The 19,723-nt window shown below is 43.3% G+C and overlaps 1 protein-coding gene across 1 annotated transcript in view; it reads left to right on the top strand.

The window, feature by feature from the left end:
* Uqcc1 (ubiquinol-cytochrome c reductase complex assembly factor 1) overlaps nucleotides 1–19,723 on the top strand; it is a 90,491-nt gene that overhangs the window by 12,594 nt on the left and 58,174 nt on the right. The window contains exons 3-6 of the mRNA XM_075962689.1: nucleotides 2,404–2,499; nucleotides 3,714–3,821; nucleotides 9,765–9,837; nucleotides 19,497–19,554. Of these exons, the coding sequence (XP_075818804.1) occupies nucleotides 2,404–2,499; nucleotides 3,714–3,821; nucleotides 9,765–9,837; nucleotides 19,497–19,554 (335 nt within the window). The remainder of the gene's footprint in view (nucleotides 1–2,403; nucleotides 2,500–3,713; nucleotides 3,822–9,764; nucleotides 9,838–19,496; nucleotides 19,555–19,723) is intronic.

Below are 19,723 nucleotides of genomic sequence, written 5' to 3'. Positions count from 1 at the left end.
ATTCCACAATGAGGAACTATTTTTCCTTTATTAAGATGAAACAGTAAGATCATTGTTAATCCCATCTATCCCTCCTCTTTTTGGAATAAACCAGAATTGAAGGACTAACTCTCTGTCCTGAGACTGTCCTGGGTAGAACTCACTCTGTAGACCAGATTGGCCTCAAACTCAGAGATCCACCCGCCTTTGTCTCCTCAGTCCTGGGATTAAGTTAAAGTCATGTGCCTCCATGCCCAGCTCCTACCCCCTCCCTTTTAGTTAATTTAAGACAGTTAAAAAATTACTGGGAATTTGTACACTGAATTCCCAAACTTACCCATTCATTCTTCCTTTCCCTCCTTGCCCACCCTCTTTTCTGGTATAGGAGATCAGACCCACGGTCTTGTCCATGTTAGGCAGTGTTCTACTGTTGAGTTACATCCCTAATCTGCTACCCACAATTCCAATTTAACCAAATAACCCTTCATTTCTGTTTGTTACGTCCTAGATTTACCCACATCATTCATGTTCTGTTTGTGATTTTACCTATGTTTTTAAAATTAAAAATTTTTAAAATACTGTGTTTTTCATGTTAATCGCTAGTATAAACTATGGACTTTGGGTGGATAGGGTCATTCTAATAAATTAGTGCTTTGTGTGTGTGGGGGGGATGACGTGGCAGAGGCTGTGTGGAAAAGGAGGACAGTGTGTATGGGAACCCTGTACTTTCTGCTTAAACCAGGTGTGGTGGCCTGTGTCTCTAATCCCAGGATGGAGAGGCAGGCAGATTCCACTTAGTTCAAGGCCAGGACAACCAGAGTGCGTAGTGAGACCCTGTCTCAATAACAGCAAAATACTGTAATTTCAGCACTTGGGAAGCAGAGGTAGGAAGAGGCCAGCCTCAGCTACATGGTGAATTAGAGGCTAGTATGGTTTGCATGAGACTCACCCTAAAAATAATTTAAAAGAAGTAAAGTAAAATATCAGTGGGGTGTCGTAGCACAAGCTGGACAACATTGCAAGACCCCAAGTCGTCAAAAAAAAAAATCAGATTTTGAAAATTTAATCCAGAGGCAAAATGGTTGCCTTACAATTACAAGGCTCTGGGTTCAATCCTTAATTATTTGATTTTGCAAGTGCTTATACCTTAATTTACTGTCCCTCACTGGATATTTCTGTCTTCATTCGTGTAGTGCTTATGTATAGCCTGAGAAGTTTATTTCCCAGACTATATTCTTGATTATAGCAACACTAGCCAAACAGTTGTAGGTGGATTAAGGAGGGGATTTGGGTTGCATTTAGCGTAGCCCTCGTCAGTGGTCATAATTGGCTGCTGTAGTACCACACTGTTGTTAGAGGCAGTGTGACCTGGTGGTGACTGTGATTCGTTTATTAAGTACCTGTTCGTGAGATGCACTTCCCACACTTTCCCCATTCAAGCCTCACTGTGTCCGAAGTGCAGCAAGTTGTCAATGGGCACTGAGCTTTTGGGTGTATTGTCTGTTTGTGTGCCTGTGTGAAGTTGTTGGATACAGACAGTTGTGAGCTTCCATGTGGGTGCTGGGAATTGAACCTGGGTCCTCCAGAAGAGCAGCCATCCCTCCAACCCCAAGTTTTTTGTTGTTGTTGTCGTTTTTGGTTTTTCGATTTTTTTGAGACAGGGTTTCTCTGTGTAGCCCTGGCTGTCCCGGAACTCACAGTGTATACCAGGTTGGCCTCAAATTGGCAGAGATCCACCTGCCTCTGCCTCCCATGTGCTGGGATTAAAGGCGTGTGCCACCATGGCCTGGCTGCCCCAAGTTTTTTTTTATTTTTTTATTTATTTTTTTGTTTCTCTTGAGACAGAGTTTCTTGATGTAGCCCTGGCTATCCTGGAATTCATTCTGTAGACCAGGCTAGCCTCAATTTCATAGAGAGTTGCCTGCCAGCAGTAGCAAGTTTTAAACTTTAAATTGATGCTCCCTCCTCCACAACATCAAGTGTTGTCAGAATTTACATGGAAACTTACTGCAGTTCTCTCTCCTATCACATGATTTCTCTGAGTTGACTCAGATTCAGGTGATATTCCTAGGGCTGAATCCTTTTATTTCTTCAAGAATTAATGAATTTGGGGGTTTTATTTTGTTTGGGACTGTCTCTCGCTGTGTTCTGGACTGGTACTGAACTCATAGTGGTTCTCCTGCCTCAGCCTTCCAGAGATTGCACGTGTGAGCCATTACATCCAGCTTCATGTATTTAATAGATATTTGTTGAGCACCTGCCGTGTACCAGACACCACTCTGACTGCTGGTCTTCGGTCTTCTCGGTGGTCTTTCAGCGGTAGCTGGGCAGGCAAGGTTGGGTCAAACCGCCAGAGCAGCTCCCGTTGGGCTAGCTTTGATATGTAATGCTCAATGTGACTACATCTGTCTGTTCCTCCTCCAGAGCCCACAGATGAGCCCGTCTCGAATCTGGGTAGAACCAGAACAAACTGCTGGGGTGGGCACACAACAGAGTCGGAAATACCACATCACAAGTAAGGTGAGTGTGTGCTCTGTTGTAGCCTGGCTTACGTGAGTGTGTCCTCTGCTGTAGCCTGGCTTACGTGAGTGTACAGTGAGTGTGTCCTCTGCTGTAGCCTGGCTTACGTGAGTGTAGAGTGAGTGTGTGCTCTGCTGTAGCCTGGCTTACGTGAGTGTGTGCTCTGCTGTAGCCTGGCTTACGTGAGTGTAGAGTGAGTGTGTCCTCTGCTGTAGCCTGGCTTACGTGACTGGAAGGTGAGGTTCGGGGGTTTGAAGGGATTTTCCGAAGTTTACAGAGCGTGGTAAGTGACAAGCTAGTTGACTGTGAAGCCTAGCTTGCGAGCTTGTATCCTGCTTCTTCCACTGTAGGCCCTTGTCTAGAAATTAAAAATTGTTTTAGAGAAAAACAATTTTTATGGACCTTGTACAGGTTTAAGACAGTCATAAACCGTGCAAGGATTTCTTATTGGATGGAATAGCTACCTTTCCTTATTGAGGCACTGGAGCAGAGTTTCCTGGGATTTTTTTTCCTTTCCTTCCTCTTTTCTCTGTCCTTTCTCCCCCCTTTCTCTTCTTTCTTTCCTTGTCCCCTCCCCTCATTCCCTTCCCCCACCCCTATCCCGTTCCCTTCTGTTTTACCTGCCTGTATGTCTGTGTACCATGTGTGAGCCTGGTGCTCTCAGAGGACAGAAGGCATCAGATTCCTTAGAGCTAGAGGTACAGACAGTTGTTAGCTTTAGTGGGGGTGCTGGGATTGACCCACGTCCTCTGGAAGAGCAGCCAGGGTAGCCTCTGGGCCATCTCACTCTTTCTCATGTCTCCTTTACTCTTAATGCCTCTAGTCCAACCTTTCCTAGTCACGGGACCACAGGTACGTGGTTACTGAGATGGGTGTGTCCTGCTTTATAATTTGGAAGATGTCTGTTAGGTACCTGCGTACCTAGGTGAGGGCTCTGAGTCTGGCTCAGTGAGGGAGCACTTGCCTAGCTTGTGTGAATCCCTGGGTTTGATCTCTAGCACTGAACTAAAACAGAACAGGACACTCAAAGCAAGCAAGCAAGCAAGCAAAGTCCCCAAAATCATTAAAAAGAAATCAAGAGATCAGGCAGGAAAAAAAATCAAAGTAAAAAGAAATATAAGCCATAAAAATGTCCTTAGAATGAATAAATAACAGCATTCTGTTTAGAAAATTTCTTGTAACTAATTTTGACTTTTTTCTCTTTGGTTAAGTAGCTTCCTACTACCCAAGATTTCCCGAAGCCTGTTGAGGAGAAGGTTGGCCCCTTCACGAAGATAATAGAAGCCATGGGGTTCACTGGACCTTTGAAGTACAGTAAATGGGTAAAAACTTCTATGTTCCTTTGGGTCTGTGTCCTTCCTGTGGCTCACAGATTTATTTTAAAGCTTCTGCGTTGAGAAATTCATACATTTTTTTGAGAATTTCTTCAGAATGCATCCATCCCTCTACCCTCTAGTCAGATTTATGTATAGGTAAGACCAAAGTACTCCTCAGCCCAATTCCTTGGAAGTGTCTGTAGTTGTTGTCAAGGCAACGAGGCAGAAGTTTTCAGGCCCTTGCTTTATGACATGGGAAAATCATCTAAATGAGTTTAAAGGGCAATCCGGTGGGGCGCATTCCAAGACAGGGTTTCTCTGTGTAGCCCTGGCTGTCCTGGAACTCACTCTGGTGGGCCAGGCTGGCCTCGAGCTCACAGAGATCCCTATGCTTCTGCCCCACAACGTGTTGGAATTGCAGGAGTGCAACATTGCCTGGCTACATTTGCTTTCTAAAGTTAGTTCATTTTTTCAGCAATTTTCATAACAGCAAACACAGGTTTCTGTCTGCAAGCTTTTGTACACAGATTCTGAGACGTCCCCATGATTACACACTTTGTTGATAAGAGCTTTCCAGTATACGAAGAGGCTACAAATGCTAAGTGACCCTGCAGTCTCTCCTAAATCTTCAAGGAAATAGTTATTTTGGTTAAAGTTTTTTTTTAATGTGTGTAAAATTCTTAACAGTTGATGATTTGTTGATATATTTGATTACTAACTAGACCTTTTCTCTCTGCTTAAATTTTAGTTTTTTTTTCTATTGAGACATGACATCATCCTGTTGCCCAGGCTGCCCTAGGCCCATAGCAGCCCTCAGCCTCAGCGCCCCAGTTGTTGGGATTATAGGTGTAAACTATCCTGCTTAGATGTTCCTCCATATATTTTTTATTGTTTTGTTTTTTTCCTGGCAGTGTTTCTCTTTGTAGTCCTGGCTGTCTTGGAAGTAGCTCTTTAGACCAGGCTGTTCTCAAACTCAGAGATCTGCCTGCCTCTGCCTCCCAAGTACTGGAATTAAAGGTGTGCGCCACCACCTCTGGCCCATTTATAATTTTTAAAATTACATTTATTTGTACGTGCATGTGTTCATGTGTGTGTGTGTGTGTGTGTGTGTGCATGTGCGCATGAGCATGTGTGTATATATACAGCTGCATGTGTGCCCTGGAGAATTACGGAGGTCATAAGACAGTCCTCTCCTTCCACCGTGTGGGTCCTGGGCATAGATCAGAAATCTTGGTGGCAAACGCCTTTATTCTCTGAGCCATCTTGTTGGCCCTCCCCTCTATTGAAAAAGAAGTTGTGATTATGACATTTGTAATATAAAAAAATATGTGTTGTTTGAAAGTAGAAATTAAGTCAGGAGTGGTGACATATGCCTTTAATCTAAATGGATCTCTGTGAGTTCTAGACAAAAATGGCCTCAAACTCAGAGATCCACCTCCCTCTGCCTCCCCAAGGGCTGGGAATAAAGGCGTGCGCTCCTCTGCCTGTCCGCTCACCCCCAAAAGAAAAAATGAGGAGTGCAGTGGAAGCAGGAAAGAATAGAGGGAAAAGTAGCTGTGTTATTCATCTCTTAGTGATTGGGTTCTGCTTGGTTGCTTCCATATGCTTTGTCTAGTCTTATGTTTTTCTTCTGTTTTTAAATGATTCCAGAGGGCAAACTGGCCACCATTTGAAGGATTATGAGACCAGTGGGAGAATTCTTACTTTTAGAGCTGAGTTAACCTCTGATTTTTCTTGGTTCTCTTTGTTACCTTAACTAAATGCTTGTATTAAACTCTTTTATGATGTGGCAGTTTTTATAGCCTTTATTTTAAAATCCGTCACATGAAAATATCACATACCAGTATGACATTCTGGTATGATTTTGGTGGGAAAGCGTAGTTAGGACCTTCCATTTTAGAAGGCGTATAGGTGAGCCCTTTTTAGCACTGTTAACTCAGAAGTGTGGCCAGACATTTGCGTTGGGAAAATGCGTTGTTTGTATTTTCACATGGATTTGGTAAGAGAACAAAATGTTTACATGTCTACTGCTGCTTATGACCTGCCTTCTCTGTATTTTTCTTGAATGTTTTCATATGTAGATTCCTACAGAATCATGTTTAGGTTTTATTGCTGCTAGGATCTAGCTTGGGGTCTTTCTCAGGCTAGTCAATCATAGAGCAGTGTCCCTAGGATATATTTAAGATGTCAAATGTAGCTTTTCCTTACTTAGCTGAGCACTCTGAAATAACATTTTTTCTTTGTTTTGTTTTGTTTGAAGCAGGGTGTTTCTGTGTAGCCCTGACTGGCCTGGAACTTGCTATGTAGACCAGGCTGAACACAGAGATCTGCCTGCCTCTGATTCTCAAGTGTGAAATTATAGATGTGCCCCACCGTGGCCAGCTCTGAAATAGCCGTTCCCTATTGCTTCCATAGCAGTATCATGTAAGAACTAAAGAGCACTTGAAGAAAACCAGGAATGGTGGCATAGGTCTTTAATTCTAGCATTTGTGTGGCAAAGATGGGCAGATCTCTGTGAGTTTGAGGCCAGCCTGGTCTGCATAGTTAGTTTTAGACTAGCTTGGGGAACACAAACCCCCCACCACCACCAAAAAAAAAAAAATAGAATGCTTAGTATAGAAAGGAGAAGGCACTGTGAGTCTCGCAGTACTGAGGGGCAAATCAACGAAAAATGGATGAAGACGTGTTACCTGCGGTCCTCAGAGTAGTGGGTAATGAAAGTCTTATAGGCAGCCTTACAAGGTTGTTTTTGTTTGAATAGGGGCTCAGTTTGTTGAACATGAATCAAGAATGTCGTAAAGAGAATTCCAGCACAGAATAGGAAGGAGGTTCAAGTGACCAAAAAAAAAAAAAAAATTCCTGTGCAGCTCACACAGCCCTCAGCACAGTGTTCTCCCTCCGTCCACTGCGTCCATCCCTGTGCAGCTCAACAGCCCTCAGCAGAGTCTTCTCCCTCCGTTCACTGTGTCCCTGTGCAGCTCAACAGCCCTCAGCGCAGTGTTCTCCCTCCGTCCACTGCGTCCGTCCCTGTGCAGCTCAACAGCCCTCAGCGCAGTGTTCTCCCTCCGTTCACTGCGTCCATCCCTGTGCAGCTCAACAGCCCTCAGCGCAGTCTTCTCCCTCCGTCCACTCCTCATCTTGCAAGAGGGTACACATGACCCAGCAGGTGGGAGAGCAGGCCTAGGTGTTCCTGTCATAGCCAAGTATCATGGCAAGGTCTTCTTAAGCAAGAGTGAAATAAACATGAAGCCATCCAAGGACCGGAACAGCTTGTATTGACAGAGTGGAAATTTAGTCTGCCTCCTTCCCTCACTCGCATTAGCGCACAGTTCTCAAAGAGCGTCTTTCCAGCTGTTATTTCCAGTCCGTGCATGATAGTCCTCAGGGACTGGCTTCAGAGATTTGTCCAGGAAAGTGGCTCACCCAAGAATAAAGGTTTGGCTTTGCTACAAGAAAAGCGAAGACCTGTAAAATGTTTCTGATTGCCACGGTGTGAGCATTGTGTGATGATGCTGGCTAGTCTGGTCAAGCAGCCATTATTTGTAATAAATGCTTTTGCATGGATGTGTTTGGAGCCCTGGGCCTGGAGACAAGGCTGCCTTTCCTAGGGCAGAGTGATGAGTTGTGACCTGAGAGGAGTTCATACAGAAGATCCAGAAGGGAACTACAAGCGTGGTGGGAGAGGCAAGAATTAAGTAACTAGGAATTTTAGTAAAAATTAGTAAAATTGAACTTGGTTTTTTTTTGTTTCTTTTTTTTGTTTCTCTCTCTCTCTCTCTCTCTCTCTCTCTCTCTCTCTCTCTCTCTCTCTCTCTCTCTCTCTCTCTCTCTTTTCGAGACAGGGTTTGTGTATGTACCCTAGGCTGTCCTGGAACTGACTTTGTAGACAAGGGTGACCTTGAACTCATAGAGATCCACTGCCTCTGCTGGGAATAATGGTGTATGCTGACAGGCTTGGCTGAATCATAGTTCTTGATGCACTTTAAAAGGCAGCTCCTCCTCTCTCCTCTCTTCTGCAATTTGGCAGTATTGGGTTTAACTTTGCATTTCTGCATAAATCTCTTTGATTGTGCTGTTTTGTATCTGAACCCTTGATGGGCTCTATTGTTTTTTATTTTGGAGATAGGATATCATGTAGATAAATTTGAACTTCTGATCCATCTCAGCCTCCCAAGTGCTGGACATTCAGGTATGAGCCAGCATACCTGTTTAATTTTTCTCTTTGTTTTGCTTTTGCTTCTCTTATTTTTGTTATGTATATAAGTACTCACCTGTCTGTGTGTATGATTGTGTTTCTGTGCACCACTTGTGTGCCTGGTGCCTGTGGAGGCCAGAAGAGGGCATTGGATACCCTGGAACTGGAGTTACAGGTGGTTGTGAGCCACCATGTGGGTGCTGGGAACTGAACCTGGGTCCTTTGCAGGAGCAGCCAGTGCTGAGCCATCTCTCCAGCCCCTGTTTTAGTTATTTTCTTTTTGTTTGTTTGTTTGTTTTGCTTTGTTTTTGAGACTGCTTCTCACACTGTAGTCCAGACTGGCTTGGAACCTGCTCTGTGGACAAGACTGACCTTGAACTCTTTGAGAGCTGGGAAGGCGCGGGCCACTGTTCAGCTTGCCCTGTCATTTTAAGAAAGAAAAAGAAACCTGTATAAGTTTTTTTGTTGATAAACTGGTTTATTTAGCTTTGAAAGTCATTCATGCACCTGTTCTTCAGACTAAGTCAACTCTTTAAGAAGTGGTTTTTAAGCCAGGCTGTGGTGGTGCACACCTTTAATCCCAGCACTTGGGAGGCAGAGGCAGGCGGATCTCTGTGAGTTCGAGACCAACCTGGTGTACAAGAGCTAGTTCCAGGACAAGCAACAGAGAAACCCTTTCTTGAAAAAAACCAAAAAAACAAACAAACAAAAAACCCCAAAAAACAAAAAAACCCCAAAAAAGTGCTTTTTTTAGTTTTTAGATATGATCTCAAGACGTAGTTTCCATACACAAAACACAATATGTTAGCACAGAGCTTAGTAACAGCTCCACTCACTAAGATCACAATTAAACACAATACGTTAGCACAGGGCTTAGTAACAGCTCCACTCACTAAGATCACAATTAAACACAAGATGTTAGCACAGAGCTTAGTAACAGCTCTACTCACTAAGATCACAAAACAATACGTTAGCACAGAGCTTAGTAACAGCTCCACTCACTAAAATCACAATTAAACACAATACGTTAGCACAGAGCTTAGTAACAGCTCCACTCATTAAGATCCGAGGGAATTAAAACTTTTCTTTTAAAAGCTTGATTTATTCTTATGTGTATGAACATTTTGCTTGTGTATATGTATGTATATGTACCACATGAATGCCGGTTGCCTCTGGAGGCCAGAATAGGACATCGGATCTCCTGGACGGGAATTACTGAGGACTGTGAACCTCAGTGTGGGTGATGGTCCTATGCAAGAGCAGAGTAGTGAGTGCTCTTAACCGCTGAGCCTTTTCCAGCCCACGAAGAAATTCCATAATACTGTAGGCTGAGTACTTCATTTTAATACTTTGAGGCATAGTGGAAGTCTTTCATATTTATTAGAGAATTTTGTTTGTGTACACAGATTCTGTGAATCTGAAGAAAATACATGCTCCCCTCCCCCCAAATCATAGACTAATTAGTAGAGCCCCTCAGCAAAAATTAAAGGATTTCAGGGGCTTAAAATTTTTCAAGTTTTATTTATTTATTTTTAAAGGTAGAGATGGGGAGCTGAACTACAAAGCCAGTTCTCAGTCAACATGGGCTGCTTGAGGTCTTGTCCCCAAAACAAAATAAAGTACCCTGCCCGCAGATAGGTTTGTACCCCTCCTGCTAGCTCAAGAACCATGAGGTCTGCATGCAGTCCATATGTAACGACGCTAGCGCATCCTCTTGGTCCTGTCTTGAGTTTGGTTTTGTTCTCTTTGTCTAGAAGATTAAGATCGCAGCCCTACGCATGTACACGAGCTGTGTGGAGAAGACGGACTTCGAGGAGTTCTTTCTGAGTAAGTGACTCTCAGCTTTTCTGTTCATTTTTGTGCCTGTGTGTTTTAAGTTTTTTTAAACATTTGTTTTGTGTGGGTATGTTGTACATGTTTATCCATGTGTGTATAGCGCAGGGGTCTGCCGTGCAGTTATCCCCTGAAACACTGTCTGCCTCCTTTGAGACAGGTCCCTTTATTGGCTTGGAGCTCACTAGTTAGGCCACACTTGATGATTGCTGAGCTCCAGTGAGCCTCCTGTCTCTGCCTCCCCATCGCTGGGATCACAAGCACAGGCCACTGAACCCCATCTTTTTATATAGGTTCTAGGGATCATGCTTGCATGGCAAGCACTTCACAGACTGAGTCACCTCCCAGCCCTTGAGATTTTCTCTCCTGGCTGTGCACCTAAGGGTGACCTTGCATTCTTGATCCTCTGTCTGTCTCTGAAGGGCTGGGTTTACAGGCTTGTGTTACTGTGCCCTCTCTTAGCATTTTGACATGGACTTTTTGTCAGTTGTTTCTATTTTTGTTTCTAGTTTTTGACTGTTTTAGTTAATATTGAAATAAATTTCACGATTTGTAGTCTGACTTTTCCTTCGGGTTGCCAGTTCACTTATTAATTATGAAAACTTAGGCTTGTCTCACTAGCTCTTATAACTTAAATTAACTTATATTTTTAATTAATCTATGTTCTACCACATGAGTTTTACCTCTCTCCCATTCTGTGTGTCTGATTGATTCAGCATCTCGATTATCTCCTCTTCATCTCTCTGCCCAGAAGTCCCACCTATACCACCTGCCTAGCTATTGGTCGATTAGCTTTTTATTACACCAGTCATAGCAACACTTCTTCACACGTGTACAAATATTCCACAACCGTGATTCTTTTTTATTAGAGGGCTGTTGGTCTCAAAAGTTTATACGATTTTATTACTTACAGCCCATTGATAAATTGTTTTCCAGAAGGATTTTACTATAAATTATAATTATTAATTAGCATGGTTAGCTAAAATAAGTATTTGTAAGATCATTGGAAAAATAAGTCCACAGACTGTAGAAGGGAACCTACACTCTGGGCATTTACAGCAACAGCCGTCCCCTTAAAGAGCCTGGCGCCTAACAAGTTCATATAGCTGATGCTTTCTCTTGCAACAAATATCTGTACTCAGTGAAGTTAGCAAAGAGCGTTTATTATGCAGTTTTGATTTCTTAATAACTATTTTGGTCACTTAAAACTCAAATATAAGTTGTTTTGGCTACTTCACTATTTCAGCATATTAATATTAGGAACTTAAAATGCTATACTGAGTTATAATTCTAATTTATTTTTTATTTTCTATTTTTTTAAAAGATTTATTTATTTATTTATCAATCATGTATACAGTATTTTGCCTCCATGTACACCTGCAGGACAGAAGAGGGCACCAGATCGCATTACAGATGGTTGTGAGCCACCAAGTGGTTGCTGGGAATTGAACTCAGGACCTCTGGAAGAGCAGTCAGTGCTCTTAACCTCTGAGCCATCTCTCCAGTCCCTATTTTCTATTTTCTTGTTCATCAGAAAAGACAGTTTCCCTGCTTCTTTGTAAACAAGGAATTCTTTTAGTATTTAATTAAAAGTATTTATTGCTGTAATGTATGTGTGTGTGTTTGCATATATGTATAAGCATATATACCGTGGGGCCCATGTAGAGGTCAGAGGTCAACTTATGAATGCTAGTTCTCTCTACCATGTGGGTTCTGGGATCATATTCAGGTTGTCAGGTTGGTGGCAAACATCTTATCTCCTGAGCCATCTTGCCAGTCCAAAACTATTCCTTATCATACAAGAAATTAGTCCAAGCCGGGCGATGGTGGCGCATGCCTTTAATCCCAGCACTCGGGAGGCAGAAGCAGGCGGATCTCTGTGAGTTCGAGACCAGCCTGGTCTACAGAGCTAGTTCCAGGACAGGCTCCAAAGCCACAGAGAAACCCTGTCTCGAAAAACCAAAAAAAAAAAAAAAAGAAATTAGTCCAAAATAAAAAAATACTTTCTTCAAATGATAAGGAAATATTGAGTTTCTTTCTTAAATCCATGTACATCTCACCCTGCCCTTCTTATTTTATTAGTTTACTTGATTTTTTAGTATAATTTTAATTTAGGAAGTAACATTAAAAAACAACCTCCCCAAACAGGCAAACATGCAAACAAAGAGCTGTACCTGGAGCTGGAGAGATGCTCAGAAATTCAGAGCACCGGCTGTTCCTCCAGAGGACCTAAGTTTGGTTCGCAGCACTCACATGATGGCTCCCAGTCGTTTGTAACTCCAATTCTGGCCTTTGTGTGCATAGCACACGTGTGATACATAGACATACATGTAGGTAAAACACCCATGCATGTAAAATAAAAACAGTCTGAAAAACAAACACACTAAATTAACATGTCCACCTTATCTTGTTGTCTATGCTTACAGTTCCGGGGATCTTACAGATGAGAATAATGGTCTTCTCCATCATATCTTCTCATAGAAGCCTTATCCTCAAGGCTAGGGAGATGGCTCGGGGAGTAAGATCCCTTGCTGTGCAAGCATAAGGGCCTGAGTTTGAATCGGCACCCATTGGAAAAACTGTGCATGGCCCCTTGTCAGGAGTGGAGGAAACCCTGAGTGAGTGAAGTCCTCAGGGAATGTGTGTCGTTGACATGGGCACGGCCATGTTAAGGACCTCGTAGTCTGACTGATGGGAAGATGACAAAGCCTCATAGAATGAGGCTCAGGGGAGTGGCAGAGCTTTCCTTGGGGGTCCAAGTGTAAGTGTTGACATTGTGTGTAGAAAATGTCCGCCATATCTTCCTTAATGGCTGCTCCGATGCAGACACTATTCCCACCATAATTAGCCACTCTTGCCTTAAACTCTACTTCCTTGTTCCGCTGTATGCTGTAACCCGTCTCTGCTAAATCTATGTAATAAGCAAGCTGGGCTATTGGAGTGTTGTGATCTCTCTCAGAGTCCAGTCCAACTGAACCCAGCATTTTTGTCTGTGTCTATGTGTCTGTCTTTTCTTCATTATTTCACTACCCCCAGTCAGGTCAAGTCCCTTGGGCCATGCAAGGATGCAGTAGCCAGGGAAGCCTGTAAGCTCGGCACCGGGGGAGGGAGATGACAACTTGTAGATCCTGGGAGCTTGCTGGTCAGTCAGAATAGTGAGCTCTCCCTGTCAAAGGAATAAGGTAGAGAGCCATAGGGGAAGACACTTGATAGTCTCCTCTGTGCTGTGGGATAACCCTTCTGTACTCTGGATATATGTTGCTTTCATTAGTTGATAATAACTCTCTGGCCTATAGCAAGGTAGAATATAGCTAGATGGGAAAGCCAAACTGAATACAGGGAGAAAGAAAGAAGCAAGATGCCATCAGCCCAGTAAAAGCCATGATCATGTGGCAATGCATAGGTTAATAGAAATGGGTTAATTTGAATGTAAGATGTAGTTATAATAGCCCTGAACTATAGGCCAAGGAGTTTATAGTTAATATAAGCCTCTGAGTGATTATTTAGAAATGGTTGCGGGGCAGGACTAGACAGAGAAACCCCTGTTTACACTGCTGCACTCTGTATGCACATGTATGTGTACACTCAAACACTCATGTGCATATACCATACACATAAATATAACACACACACAAAAGAAAAAACTAAAGTTTATCATCAGATATTTAATACTTGATTCATATTTATTATAATTATTTTACATGAATGCTTACTTGTTTTCACTCATTATTAAAGGTTCCTCTTTTTTAAAGTTTTAGTTTATATGTATGAGTGTTTGATATGTATGTGTGTATGTGTACCACATGCAGTCCGTGCCCACAGAGGCCAGAAGGGGCATTGGAAACCTTAGAACTGCAGTTCCAAACAGTTGTGAGCTGCCCTGTGGGTGCTGGGAACGTGAGTCTTCTGTAAGAGCAGTAAAGCTTTTAACCGCTGAAACATCTCTCTAGGCCCCTACTGTTGCTGGATTTTCTTTCACTCTAATCCCATTTGGAAAGCCAAAACGTTGCTGTTTTTTTTCCTCCTTACTCTTTTGGCTCTTTTGTGGGGGCCGCCACCCAGCTCCCAAATAAATTGCACACGGAGGCTTATTCTTAGTTATAAATGCCCAGCCTTAGCTTGACTTCTTTCTTGCCAGCTTTTCTTAACTTAAATGATCTCGACTCCTTTTGCCTCTGGGCTTTTTCTTTTCTTACTGCTGTGTATCTTTACTCTTACTTGGTGACTGGCTGGGGGGCTGGGGAGCAGTTGTGGGGCTGGGGACTGGGGAGCAGTTGTGGGGCTGGGGACTGGGGGCTGGCCTCTAATGTCCTTCTCTTTTTTCTTGCCAGATTTCCTATTCTGTTTATTCTGTCTGCCAGCCCTGCCTATCCTTTCTCCTGCCTTGCTTTTGTCCATTCAGCTCTTTATTAGACCATTAGGTATTTTAGACAGGCAAAGAATCACAGAGTTAAACAAATGTAACATAAAAGAATGCAACACATCTTTGCATCATTAAACAAATGTTTCACAGCATAAACAAATGTAACACATCTAAAAATAATATTTCTCAACATCCTGCTGAAGGTTCTTGAGTTTTATTAATACTATGCATTCAAGTTAAAGACTGTTATTATGCTGGGCAGTGGTGGCACATGCTTTTAATCCCAGTCCTTGAGAGGCAGAAACAGGCGAATCTCTGTGAGTTCGAGGCCACCTTGGCCTACATAGCAAGTTCCAGGACAGCCAGGGCTATGTAGAGAAACCCTGTCTCAAAAAACAAAACAAAAAAGACTGTTATTACATAGATAGTTAATATGAATATATTTCAAGCATAGCTTGCAGATTACCAATTTAAGAAAACTTCAGAAAGTTATAATTACATATTGTTAACGCACATTTCTTGTCTGTCATGTTTGTCCCCTTTAGGAATTTCACAGTCTTGTGGGATAGTAAGTGCTTGTATTATTGTTTATTTTTGTTTTGTGTTTAGGAACAGTTGAGGCTTAGAGCGTCTCAGTGACTTGCCCGAGGTTGCCTGGCCAAGCCTGGCACCTGTGTTGTCTGGCTTACACCTCTGGGGTTTTCCCACTGTAGCATGCTTTGTGCGAGGGAATGTAACCACAGACTGGGAACTGTAATGCAGCTTTATAACTCGGATTTATTTTATTTTGATGAGAGTTCCCTTTGTGAGGTGTTGTGTTAGTATTGGACAATGATGTTTATACACAGTGGGATATATTCTTGGTGAGTTTTTCCCGACTTTGTCCTTCAGGAAAAGGGGCAGTGAGTTTTCTAGTGATCACACTCTCCCTTTAGATTTTCTTTTTTATTTATTATTTATTTATTTATTTATTTATTTATTTATTTATTTATTTATTTATTATGTTTACAATATTCCGTCTGTGTGTATGCCTGCAGGCCAGAAGAGGGCACCAGACCCCATTACAGATGGTTGTGAGCCACCATGTGGTTGCTGGGAATTGAACTCGGGACCTTTGGAATAGCAGGCAATGCTCTTAACCTCTGAGCCATCTCTCCAGCCCCTCCCTTTAGATTTTCTAAGACTTAATTAGGCAGTTGCCTATTAAAACCTATGGCACAGGCCAGGCGTGTTAGCACTTGGAAGGCAGAGACAGGCAGATCTCTGAGTTCAGGCCAGTCTGTTCCACATAGCGAGCTCCAGGCCAGCCAAGACTGCATAAAAAGACCATCTTTCAAAACAAAAAACACCATAAAGACCGATAGCTAAGCTGGCATAGGGGCACATGCCTGTAATTCCAGTACTCAGAAGACAGGGGCATGAGGATTGCTGTAAACTTAAGGTAAACTTGTTCTATACACTGAGTAGGCTAGCCAGGCCTATGTTGTGAAACCCTGTCACAAACAAACCAACCTATGTTTTTTAATTTTATTTTTTCTGCTGTGGCTCTTTATCTTTTTTTGGGGGGGGGGGCTAGGTTTACATCTTAGAATTAAACCAAAGTGGCTAGGTTTACATCTTAGAATTAAACCAAAGTGGCTAGTGAACAAAGAGCAGGTTTGGAAAGTACCATCTGGAGGCAAGAGATTAAAAAAATACCTGTACGATAATGAGGCTGACTTTCTTGTGGTTTGGATTCTAAGGAGGTTAGTGGGGACTGGAGTAAAACGAGGGAATTTATGTATTGCTTCCTAAGATTATACCTTAAAGTGGCCGGGCCATTTAGATCTTTGCTATAGGTCTTGATTGTGAGAGTCCCGAGGACAGAAAGCGTGGACGTCTGGTGCCATGTTTCCCCAGCGAAAGGAGGCTGATGGCGCTTCTCGACCACCGTGTGTGAGCGAGTTGTTGGGTCACAGCATGCTGGGCCTTCAGCTTCTTGGACAGTCCTCCCTAAGCTGCCAGGCATAGGCCCGAGTCACTTCAGAGCCAGCGTGTTTAAGGCTGAGATCTAGAACTCTCGGTGCTTCTGTGTGGCCAGACACTTTGGCAGCTGCTGTTTCTGGCATGCTCTGGTAATGCCCTTGCCTGTTGTAATGAACATGGCTGTATTCTCGTCTGTGACTCTTTTTCTCTCTAAGACACTGATTACTTTGGAGAGGAGGGGCTCCTTAAGGAAGAAATTCGGAGTCAGTAGTTGAGGTTTCTACTTTGTGACACAATTTTAACTGATGATGTTTTTCAAAATAATTCGGACCCTCTTATTTGATTCAGTGGAAACAACAATGATGAATATTGAGTTGCTATTTTAAATGGCAATCATTTTGTTAAGCTTTTTCCCCCAGAGGATCTCACTATCAACATAGCTCTGGTTGGCCTAGAACTCACTATGTCTATGTATGTCGGATGGTTTCTAACTCACAGACACCTACCTTCTTTTGCCTCCCAAGGGCTGGTGCTGAGGCTAAAGTCTTGTCCCACCATACCTGGCTTTACTAAGCATTTTACAGGTCGTTGGTCTCTTGTTTATCATCATAGCAACTCTAAGGTTCTTGTTCTGCTCACTGACATATAGACAGAAGGAGACTGGGCCTCTGAGAAATTCAGAAACTTTACCTAGATCCACTTAATTAAACTAAATTAATTAAATTAAGTAGTCTGACCTCATATTAAAATATGATAGTAGGACTCTCCGATGACAGTAATGGAATTATTTGGTTTTACTGAACTTGGTGTCAAGAGTCTAGCCTCAGAAAAGAATATGCTGCGTGTGTATTGGAGCAAGAGTGTGATCATGACGGAGTGTCCCAGGGTTTAGCCCTGCAGTTTGTAAACACATTTCGTTGAGCTAAGAATTGTATTTTTGTGTTGCTCATAGTCAACATTCAGTCGCTGGTTTGATATTTTTGAGGTTTACTCTGTGGGTTTCTGTTCTGACCTCCGTGGGCACAGGGACTTGCTTGTGTGCCAGCTCTTTTCTCATCAGCCCTGAGCTGACCCCCAGAAGGGAAAACTGTGACCCAGGGCCAGCTGCTGACCTGTTTGTCTGTGCTTTCCAGCCCAAGAACTGGTTCCACCTCTGAGGAAACTGGACAGGCTCCTGGAGGCTGCTGGGAATCTTTGATGTAGAGGTGCAGTTGGGCAGCCTGTCCTGCTGAAGCAGCCAGATTTCATTCTCCAGACTGAAAGACAGACTTCCAAGAAAACTTTTTTTTTAAATGTTTTGTTGTAACATTCAAAAAAAGACCCAACTTGAGATCTGGGCTTGAGAGTTTCTCGGGGCTATTCTTGTTCTAGGCAGGGAGTGGCTGGCTCGTTCTCAGATGGCATTGGTCTTAATAGCTGGATGGCTGGTGAGGCCAGCCTCCAGCTCCCTCCTGCTGGGCTCAGAGAGGAAGTCCACTTGACAGCTGCTAGGCACCACCCAGTAAGCTCACCCGAGTTTTTTGGTGTCCTTTTGTGACAGACCTGGATTCAAACCCCAGCCTTGCCACTGGTTTAACGTGGTGGCTTGCCCGTGGTTACTTGACCTTTTTGACTCTCCCTCGATACCCCTAAAGTAGGCGCTAGCGCTTCTTTCCCAGAGAAAGTAAGGGTTGGGAGGAATACTGCATTAAGATGATTAGCGGTAGGCCAGGCGTGGAGCACAGCCCTTTCTCAGAGTGTCCACATCTTAGCATTAGAGAGGTACTGAAGTAGCAGTCTACACGCTGCACAGAGAATCAAGGAAGTCTGAATTTAATCCCATGTGTCTCGTTCTTAGTGTTGTGGTTTTGGAGCCTGAGCAATTGTCTTGATGACACTGTCAGTTAGGGATATATGAATACCAACCTACTATGGTTGTTGGACAGATGTACTGAGCTAATGGCTGTGAAGCACTTGTTATATCTGGTGTGTTAGGAGCCCAGCTAGGGCTCCCTTATTAGTGTGGGTTATAGTTTCCTGGGGTCCTGCCGTGGGTTTTCACTCCTAGTGATTGTCATTGTTAACCATTACCTCCCTGAATGTTGATTGGCAGGGGATACTTTTGAGTCTTTTGTTTTGCATGCAGATTATATATAGCCCTGGCTAGCTTGGATTTTGCAGCCCTGCTGCCTCACAAGATCATGGGATGTGTGTTGGAATCTAGGCAGGTGCTACCATGCCTTAATTCTTTTTTTGAGTCATTGCTCCAAAAGATTGGTCCTACCATAAGGGCTTATGCTCCCCACTAATTTTCTCCCTTTTATCCTTCCTACTCCTTGTCAAACTTTTCTCTTTGTCATGTGATAAGGAGGGTACACGTAGTGGGGATCCCTCAGCCAACTGAAGGATTTTGTAGAAATCTGAGAATGGAGAGGCATGGATGTCTGAGCTGAGATCTGATGTTCAGGATCTGAAATTAAGAGGTCCTGTTCAGTGAGTGTTGTCCCTGTAACCAAGGACTGGCCTTTCAGTGGGTGCAGCTCACTTCCTGATTCAGCCCTAGCTTCTAAGAGTTCTACTTTTATCCCTCCTGGTTATTTGAGTAGATCATTTGGCACACTCATGGCCATACCACAGTGGCTTGTCTTTTAAAAAATTGGAAAATAACCGGGCAGTGGTGGCACACGCCTTTAATCCCAGCACTTGGGAGGCAGAAGCAGCTGGATCTCTGTGAGTCTGAGGCCAACCTGGTCTACAGAGCAAGTTCCAGAGACAGGGCTACACAGAGAAACCCTGTCTCAAAAAACAAAACAAAACAAAATCCAACAGACAAACAAAAATTGGAAAGGGAGACCAGAAGGGCTTAACTTTTTCAGTTGGGCTCAGTTGGTGCTGAGGGAGCAGGGGAGCTATTTCACTTAGCTCTTTATACTTCAAGCCTAGAAAGGGAAACTAGCTTAGAGCCATAAGAAATCATCTCTGCCACATTCTGTAAAATGAGAGAGAGAGAGAGAGAGAGAGAGAGAGAGAGAGAGAGAGAGAGAGAGAGAGAGAAAGAGAGAGAGAGAGAGAGAGAGGGAGGGAGAGAGGGAGATTTGAGTCTCAGAGGGAAGGCGCAGTTTGCCCAAGGCCACAAGGTGGTAGCAAGGCTGGAATTGGAAGGTTGTCTGGCTGCGTTTGGTGCTCTAGCCCATGGTCTTCCATTGTGCTTTGCTGATCTTTTCTGCAAAGCATAATCAGGAATATTGTACCGCCTTTCATTTTAGTTGACAGATTCCCACCAGGGGCTAACACAGCGTGCCTCTTCTACACCTTCTCGTATTTACACTTTATTGTCATTTTCTAGGGTGTCAGATGCCTGATACATTCAACTCATGGTTTCTTATAACGCTGCTTCATGTCTGGTAAGTGAGCCATTTTAAGTGAGGTCACCAAATGCCTGTGTGTGTATGTGTGTGTGCACGTGCGTTGTAAGGCACAGATGTCCTCAGGTCTGATTCTATGATGTCACACTTGTTCAAGCATGAAAACCTGCTCCTTTCATTTTCATAACTGGTGCCTTGAAGCATATTT

The sequence above is a fragment of the Microtus pennsylvanicus genome, chromosome 2, assembly GCF_037038515.1.
Source record: "Microtus pennsylvanicus isolate mMicPen1 chromosome 2, mMicPen1.hap1, whole genome shotgun sequence".
Lineage (NCBI taxonomy): Eukaryota > Metazoa > Chordata > Mammalia > Rodentia > Cricetidae > Microtus > Microtus pennsylvanicus.
The sequence above is the reverse complement of the archived record's forward strand: the minus strand, read 5'-3'. Positions and strand labels throughout refer to the sequence as shown.